Genomic DNA, 8,477 nt, shown 5'->3' with positions numbered 1-8,477 from the left:
TTAAAAAGAAAAGGTATAAATATTACGAATTAATGACAAAAGAAGTATTACAGGAACAAATATTCCATCCAAATAATATTCCAGCTCTATAAGGTAAGTTTAATTTATTTTAGTGAGTGAATAATCATCCTCTATAAATTTTAAAGTTAATTGCAAAATTTTCATCACCATCAATATATCACTAATATAGTTGTGTAGTGTAGTGTGAAGAAGATTTGAATGCTAATTAGCCTCCTCCAGAGCCAAATTTCTTTCCAAGCACGATCATTTGAAGCTTATCGTATCCAGCAAGCACACCAGCACCCGCAACTGCTCGAAGGATGTTCGCGCCGGCACCCTTGAACAGAGACTTGGCTCCCTCATTTTTCAGGATCACATTGAAGGCTTCGAATGAGCTTTTGTACTTCACTGCCTCACCTGATGTCATCATCATTCTTCTCCGTACAGTGTCGATTGGGTACGAAGCCAGACCAGCACCGTTCGTAATAACCCAACCGAGGGCAAAGCTAGCAAAGAAACTATCCTGAAAGCATCACAAAAGAACATCAGACTCTCTGCCTTATGAGACACGAAAGGGGCGGAATGATATTTTTCATATGAAAAGATTATTAATGTAAATGTTATGTAGTTTTAGAAGTTTAAAAAACAAAAAATATGAAATATAGGACATAAAAAGTTTCCGTGCAAACTTCTATGGAGCAGTGGTATCTCAAAAACAAGGAAATGTGGGACTTCTCTATCCATATAACAAGAAAACGGAAAGACTGAAACGAAAAATAGCAAAACGACATTTTTCATAAAAATGGATTATAACTACAAATTACAATAGCATAGTTTCATAAGCCCGAAAATGCTAAAAATAGATTATGAACACACCACTCGAAAAGTTTTCATGCAGCATAGTGACTACCTTACCATTAATAGTGGTAACTCAAAAACAGAATGTACTAACCTGCATCTTTCCGGTCAAAAGAACTGGCTTCAGAGAATCATACATTCCAAAATACAGACCGCGGTACACTATAATGCCGACGCAGGAAATGTTAAATCCGCGGTAAAGTCCGGCGACACCGTCAGATTTCAAAGTCTTTCTGTAGACATCAACTAAGCCATTGAATTGCCTCTCCCCTCCCTTCTTTGCAGCCTTGGAATCATTTGCAAGACGAGTTCTAGCATAATCCAAAGAATACACGAACAGCAGAGAAGATGCACCGGCAGCACCACCTGATGCCAAGTTGCCAGCAAACCACTTCCAGTAGCCATCACGGTCCTTCTTAAAGTTGAAGAGGCTCTTAAAGTAGTCTTTGAATGCAAAATTCAAGGCCTAATGAAGAAGTTAATAGAAACATAGAAAAAGTCAAACCCAAAAACAAAAATGTTAAGACTTAAGTGTCAATGAAAATTATGGTAGCACGGACACGGACACGGGTACATGGGACGCTTAAACATGGATACGGCGAAACTGTCATTTTAAGATTTCTTATGTAAAAAATGAAGTTTCTTATCCGACAAGTCAATGTCCGGAATGTTTACGAAACGGAAATAACTGAATAAAGTGTTCGTGCTAACCTGGGTGGGGAAATAACGGATGACATTGGCGGTGTTTCCTCTCCAAAGCGACACCATTCCCTCATCTTTCATCGTCCGGCTGAAACAATCTCCGATTCCCTTGTAGGGTTCAGAGAGCCGGCCAGTTTTGATCATCTCATCTTGGTTTTGTATCAACAGCTTCACACGTTCTATCGGAGCTGCGGCGGTTTTAGATACAGCTGCGGAAACTCCGCCCATCAGAAAATCTATAAGGAATCCAGAAACACCTTTCTCCGAAGGAGCTTGGACAAATACCGGTGACCGCGTTAATGCAGCCGGTGATGATAGATCGGGGCATGTTCTAGTCAAAGGGTATTGGAATGCTGGATTGGAGTAATTTCTATATGAAAACTGCCGCTGATTCACGGCAGCCATTTGAAAGCCGCCGTATCGAAATTGGAGGCGATTATCAGCCATTTGTTCTGTATTACAGAATTCTGCATGCATTGCATAACAAATCATTATTATGATAAAACAAATTTAACGAATGAATAAAACGATCGACAATTACATAAATAAAGAGAAAAAAATTATTTGCATCTTGAATTTGAACGTTCATGTTTGTAGCGATTTAAATTTAATTTTTAAAATATCGCATCACACATTTTTCGCACTTTTGCAATGTAAAGCCTATCCCTTTTCGCCAAAAATAAAGCTAACAAATGTATGAAAATGTTGTCGCTTTGTATAAAACGACGTCACAAAAGGAAAATATGTTACTGTAAATCGAAAATTGAAAGAATAAAACGTACATTGCAACGTTTAAAGGATGAAACTAACGTGAAATGTTGAAATTTAATATGTAAATAACCTTTGAAAAATGAATAATTACCTTGCAATTGGTATTAAGAGGAAAAAAACAGAGATGTTATTAAGAAGAGTGAAGAGCGTTACATATATATAATATGAAGAACTGAACGCAAAAAATGACAAAAAAACATAAATCCGGAAATTTTGCAAAACCAAATAACAAAAGGGAAAGAAGATGAGCTGTTTATGTTTAAGTTTCAATTTTGAAGTGTGAGAGTGAACGGTATAGAGAGAAATGAGGAGTGATGCTATTCAACAGCCAACCAATGAATGTATGACTGGAGTTGATATCTAATTGCTTACAGATTAATTATGTAAGTTAATAGTTTAAAGTTTAAATTTAAAATAAAAATAATTTTCTCTCAATCAATAAGATTATAATCATTTTAGGAACCAATCAACTATAGTTTAAAGGATATAAGCGCGTGATAACATTTTATTAGATAGTGTGTTCAATTTTTCCCTCAAGTGCAATTGTATAAAAGAAAAATCATTTCAAAAAAATATGTGATGGGAGTTGATAAATTTTTTAACCAGCAAAAATTGAAGTCTTCATACAAAAAATTCAAATTTATGTTGCTTTTATCAATTTTATTTTTATTGATTATATCCTGATTTAAATAATATTTACTTTGACTACCGTCAAATTCGCTCAATTGAATAAATTAAATTTAATTTTGTCATCATTAAATATTATATCTTTTCTTATATATGTCTTCTTTGCTTCAATTGAATGAATTTAATTCAATAAACTACCATTCAATGATTATCATACGAGTAAATTAACTTGGCTACAGTTATAATAAAATAAAAAATTGAATATGATATAATTAATAAAGAATAAAATCTTTGATTAGTATTGATAAAATCAAAAAACATTTGAATCTGTTTCAAGACATTGACCCAATAGTATTACAAGAATGAAGGAAGGGAAAAGAAACTCATCCAAAACATTACTTAATTTTATTGAATAAAGAACCACAAACAGAATAAATTCTTGAATCTGAACAGCAAAATTTTCATCATCATCAGTAATTAATTAGCCTCCACCAGAACCATAAGCTTTTCCAAACACAAGAACCTGAAGCTTGTCGTATCCAGAAAGAACACCAGCACCAGCAATTGCTCGAAGAATGTTTGCACCACCACCTTTGAACAGTGATTTAGCCCCTTCATTCTTCAAGATTTGAGTAAATGCATCCATCGAATTCTTATACTTCACAGCTTCACCTGAAGTCATCATCATTCTTCTCCGAATAGTATCAATCGGATACGAGGCCATGCCAGCACCGTTGGTCACTACCCACCCTAGAGCAAAGCTAGCCATGAAGTTATCCTGTAATCATCAGAACATCAAGAATTCAATTCAATATTTCAGTTTTTGTCTCATAACCAATGTATTGACAAGAGAAACAAATTGAACGTACTAACCTGAAGCTTTCCTGTCAGGACTACCGGCTTCAGAGAATCATACATCCCGAAATATAGACCGCGATATATAATAATGCCAACGCATGAAATGTTGAATCCGCGGTAAAGTCCAGCCACACCGTCTGATTTCAGAGTCTTCCTGTACACATCGATCAGACCATTGAATTGTCTCTCTCCTCCTGTCTTTGCAGCTTTGCCGTCATTTGTAAGACGAGTTCTTGCGTAATCCAGAGAATATGTAAGGAATAGAGAAGAAGCACCAGCAGCACCACCTGATGCCAAGTTACCACCGAACCACTTCCAGTACCCATCTCTGTCCTTCTTGAAGTTGAAAAGCATTTTAAAGTAATCTTTGAATGCAAAATTAAAGGCCTGTAAGATAAACCACAAACTAAGCTTGATAAGCAGATCAGAAGAATTGGTGAGGAGTTTGCAACGAATTGAAGAAGTTAAGAACGAACCTGAGTAGGAAAATAGCGGATGATATTCGTCGTGTTGCCTCTCCATAACGAAAGAAAACCTTCTTCTCTGATTGTTCGGCCAAAACAATCTCCTATTCCTTTATAGGGTTCAGAAAGCCGACCAGCTTTGATCATTTCGTTTTGGTTTTGGATCAACAGCTTCACGCGCTCAATTGGAGCTGCAGCAGATTTGGACACAGTAGCAGAAACTCCACCCATAGCAAAATCTACAGCAAATCCTGATAGCCCTTTCTCCGACGGAGCTTGGACAAGCACCGGAAGACTACGGGAAGCTTGAGTTGTCCCAGTTGTAGCATACTGCAATCCCGGATTGTAGTGATTCCGGTATGCAAACTGACTTTTAAGCGGAGAAGAGCCTCGAAAGGCTCCATACTGGTACTGGTCCCTGTTAGCCATTTCAAAAACAAAAATGGTGATTATGAGCAACAGAAATAATAAGTTAACAGGAAAGGGTTTAGGATTTTTTTTGCTTTTTTACTCGTTTCTGATTATAATATCTAACATGGGTTTTATACATGGAAACTATTAAGTAACGATTAAGTTAGTATTGGCTTTTGCTTTTGACTTTTCTTCTTCATACCCAGATGTATTTCAGATTGGCTTTTGCTTTGACAATTCTTTTCATGACCAGTTGTACCTGGCTGCTTTGCTTCTAGTTTGACTGTTTTTTTCTTTCTAGAAACAGGAACTCAAAATTTCACCTGTAATTTTTTAGAGCTCTCATTGGCCTAATGTGCATTCATAAACCAAAACTCATTACAATAAAAATGATAGGAAGTAGGATATAATAACGAACCAACATATGCAGATATGTAAGAGATACTATTACAAGGCATTTGTCTACTTAGTTTTGACTTGTCTAATATATGTCATGAGCAGCAAAGGATTTCAAATCAATCAGGCACACAAATTTGAATATATGAAAAATCCTATTTAAATGGGAGAAATCAAGAACTTACCTTGTTGCTTCATGCGGAGAAATGTAAAATCAGTCTCCAAAGGACCAAAACCTATCAACTCGAACTTGCCAATACAAGAAAACAAAGCTTGGGCCTAAATTTGTAAGAATAAATGATAAATAACCAATTTAAATGCACATAATTTGTTCTTCTATGGGATGCTGCTCCAAGGCATATGTCTACTTAGTTGACGAAAACATGTAGGGATGTGCGAAAACCAAACCAAACCAAATAAAACATGTAGGGATGTGCGAAAACCAAACCAAACCAAATTGACAAATTTGGTTCGGTTTAGTTTGATATTATCAAAAATTAGTATTTGATTTGGCTCGGTTTTGTACATAAACAAGTTCAGTTAAGTTTTAGTGCAAACTGATCCAAACCAAAAAAAACAAAAATCAATTGAACCGACTAGTTCGGTTCAATTTGAAAATTATTAATTCCTTGAAATTTTGATTCGTTCCGGTTTTGAGAAAAAGGAAAATTCTAATTCGGTTTGAACTAAATCCACACCCCTAAAAACATGTGCTGAATAAAGTTACAACTTCCAAGTAATCAATATCTCCCAAAATTAAACAACAATATTATGCCGAAAGAATAATAATACACCGACCTCTAGATAAACACGGACGGTCTCCAAGGTGTATTCGTGCTCGCTAAGATTCTGGTGCACAGATGTTGTTACTAGAGAGTAAAAGTTGGAGAGGGGATGAAATGAAATATGAAAATTACCGCAAAACTGCAGCATTAAATTTCTCAACTTTATTTGAAGAAGCTCAAATACACAAACTCATAAACAAACAGACACTCCTAAGACTAATGTAGAGTTATACATATGGTACATAAGGTTAGTTAAGAGTTATTCATTACACATAAAGCTACATATGTTCTATAGTGGGACAATTTCAGGGAGTGAGATCTCAGTTCTTTAAATAAGTAATTGATGCCTACCCGAATCAGTTTGATCTCTTCCTTGCAATCTGTTGATGTCAAGGGAATTGGGATTGCGAGATGATTCTGAGCTCCGAAAATCCATTTCCAGTTGCTTCTGCTTCAGTTGCAATACACTTTGCTCATTCTCTAGTCTGATTCTCTCGTTTTCCAGCCTCAATCTCTCGAATTCTTTATCTTTCTTGCTGCAGTATCTTAACCACTTGAACCGTTGCTTGTCGAGCTCAAAAGCTTGAGCCTGGATGCTAACTCTTTGCTCCAGGAGCTGCAAATTTTGTTTCTTTATCCACTCCCTTTTCTCCGACAATGATACTGCAGGATTTTGAAAAATCTCAGCCATTTCAGCCTCAAAGCTGGAAAGTCCACCTGATCGAGACCAAACATGGCCATTCTCTTCATTTACTTTATTCCTTTCACCATCCTCATTAGCCTCATCATCATCATCTTCATTATCTGATTCATCCTCATCACTCTCATCGTGTCCCTCAGCTTCCTCCTCCTCTGAGCCATGATTATCTCTTGAGCACCTTTCAAGAGGCAACAAACAGCCTTGTATATCAATATCTTGGCAATTGGGTATCCTTTGCCCGTTATGGTAAGCACACATTTCCTTATAAAACAAATGCTTTGAGCTCAATATCTTCCTAACATCATCTTTTGCCTTAGCAGAAAGCTGGACCATCGAGTCCATAAGAGCCGGGTTCTCCACTACTCTGCAACTAGTTCCCCTTCCAAGAATATCATTCAACCTCTTGTACCTCTTATTCAAATCATTAAACTTATCCTCACATTGTTGCGGTGAAACATGACAACCCTTACTGATCATTATCTTTGATACTGTTTTCCACTTACCCTTCTTCTGCAAAATTCCAGATTTCCTTTTAAGTCCCTCGACACCCTCCAATGCACCATCATCACCCACACAAGCGACCACTACTATAAGAAGCCTAACCACATTATCCGTCCATTTCATCCGCTGCCACGGCGATCCCTTCATACCCTTAGCCCCACTAGAATTCTCACCATTTCCATCTTCTGGTTCATCATCTTCACTCAGATTACTATCATTTGCAGTACTAAAGTGGTTAACCGCTTTCCCATTACTAAAACTTGTGGAATATCCTTTCGGGACAGAATCTTTCACTTCCAGTAGCCCAATAGGTTGATGATCATTATTATCTAGGCCGCCGATCAAATTCATGTGACGTTGATGGGCTAACGAGGGACGACCCATCTGGGTTGGCTGGTGTCGAAGAATCGGTGACTCGAGGTCTAATAATCCACCTACTGGACTTGATAAAAACTGACCCCCTAATCCTGAAGCATCCATATGTCAATGAAGTGAATCCTAAACCCTAATTCAAGTGTATCAAAGACAGTAACAAGTCAATCGCAGTGTTCAAGACAGTAACAAGTTAATTAAACTAAACCTAATCTAAGTACTTGGATCATCTGATAAAAAATTCTTGAAAATAAAAATTGAAATTTTCTCAGGATAGTTAACAATGAAATTTTCAGCACAATGATTGAAGCTAAGAATAGTAAGAATTCAGACATTACGAAAAAATTAACCTTAGCTTACCTTATTAATGATCCATAACAGAGGATTTCACCGTGTAAGAGAAAATTGAAATCAGTAGGCACGGAATTTTTGAAGAATTTAATCTCATGGGGAAAGAACTAGCAAGAGAGAGCTTAACCGCGTTTCTTACATAATCCACGTGTTGTGATGTTTGTTGTCGTTAAAAATGAGATTATTTGAGGGACTTGTACTATATAACTCCTTTTTTTGATTGGTTTTAATCATTTTCGTTTTCATCGACTAATTTTAAAGTCTATATGCCTATGTAAAAAGAATTATAAATAAAAGTTTAAATTTGTGTTTGGTTTGTAAGAAAACTAACAGAAAAAAACAAACTGAGAAAGGAAAGAGAAAACAAATCCATTCCGTCCAAAATGATAAGCCGTTTGAATAAATATAAATTTTTTAAAATATATAACTGAATTAATTAAAAGTTCTTAGTTTATCTATTTTAATATTTTTTTATATAATTTTTAACATATAAGTATCATATTGATGACTAGTTTTTTTGTTAGCACAGTTATATCAAGTTGATTAGTCTAACTTATTTTTATAGATATCAACAATAATATTTATTCTGTATTTGAAATAAGAATTATTAATTTATTTGAAAATAACCATAAATATTTATTAAAAAAACAAAATTTATTGCGAAAAAATAATTTATAGTAA

General features: G+C 35.6%; 3 protein-coding genes across 5 annotated transcripts; all 3 read right to left on the bottom strand.

The window, feature by feature from the left end:
* On the bottom strand, positions 1 to 2,614 carry LOC126671378 (ADP,ATP carrier protein 1, mitochondrial-like). Its single transcript, XM_050365147.2, has 4 exons — positions 2,423 to 2,614; positions 1,570 to 2,027; positions 953 to 1,324; positions 1 to 523 (listed from the first exon to the last, which is right to left on the bottom strand). The coding sequence occupies exons 2-4, from the start codon at positions 2,005 to 2,007 to the stop codon at positions 227 to 229; spliced, it is 1,107 nt and encodes a 368-aa protein (XP_050221104.1). The 5' UTR covers positions 2,008 to 2,027; positions 2,423 to 2,614; the 3' UTR covers positions 1 to 226.
* Positions 2,615 to 3,230: 616 nt separating this feature from the next.
* LOC126673592 (ADP,ATP carrier protein 1, mitochondrial-like) lies at positions 3,231 to 4,724 on the bottom strand. The gene is made up of 3 exons (XM_050367797.2): positions 4,293 to 4,724; positions 3,832 to 4,203; positions 3,231 to 3,736 (listed from the first exon to the last, which is right to left on the bottom strand). Exons 1-3 carry the CDS (start codon positions 4,707 to 4,709, stop codon positions 3,440 to 3,442), a joined length of 1,086 nt encoding a protein of 361 aa, XP_050223754.1. The 5' UTR covers positions 4,710 to 4,724; the 3' UTR covers positions 3,231 to 3,439.
* A 562-nt stretch (positions 4,725 to 5,286) lies between these two features.
* On the bottom strand, positions 5,287 to 8,025 carry LOC126673590 (uncharacterized). 3 transcript variants are annotated; one of them, XM_050367792.2, is made up of 3 exons: positions 7,806 to 8,025; positions 6,224 to 7,578; positions 5,287 to 5,366 (listed from the first exon to the last, which is right to left on the bottom strand). In XM_050367792.2, the coding sequence occupies exons 2-3, from the start codon at positions 7,551 to 7,553 to the stop codon at positions 5,302 to 5,304; spliced, it is 1,395 nt and encodes a 464-aa protein (XP_050223749.1). In that variant the 5' UTR covers positions 7,554 to 7,578; positions 7,806 to 8,025; the 3' UTR covers positions 5,287 to 5,301. The 3 variants fall into 3 exon arrangements, with proteins under 3 accessions (XP_050223749.1, XP_050223753.1, XP_050223751.1); XM_050367796.2 differs by lacking the exon at positions 5,287 to 5,366 and adding an exon at positions 5,373 to 5,936 and having other exon boundaries at positions 7,806 to 8,024; XM_050367794.2 differs by lacking the exon at positions 5,287 to 5,366 and having other exon boundaries at positions 5,988 to 7,578; positions 7,806 to 8,022.
* Between the last annotated feature and the right edge of the window lie 452 nt (positions 8,026 to 8,477).

The sequence above is a fragment of the Mercurialis annua genome, linkage group LG3, assembly GCF_937616625.2.
Source record: "Mercurialis annua linkage group LG3, ddMerAnnu1.2, whole genome shotgun sequence".
In the NCBI taxonomy this organism is placed as follows: Eukaryota; Viridiplantae; Streptophyta; class Magnoliopsida; order Malpighiales; family Euphorbiaceae; genus Mercurialis; species Mercurialis annua.
Note: the sequence above shows the minus strand (reverse complement) of the source record. Positions and strands in the feature narration are given on the sequence as shown.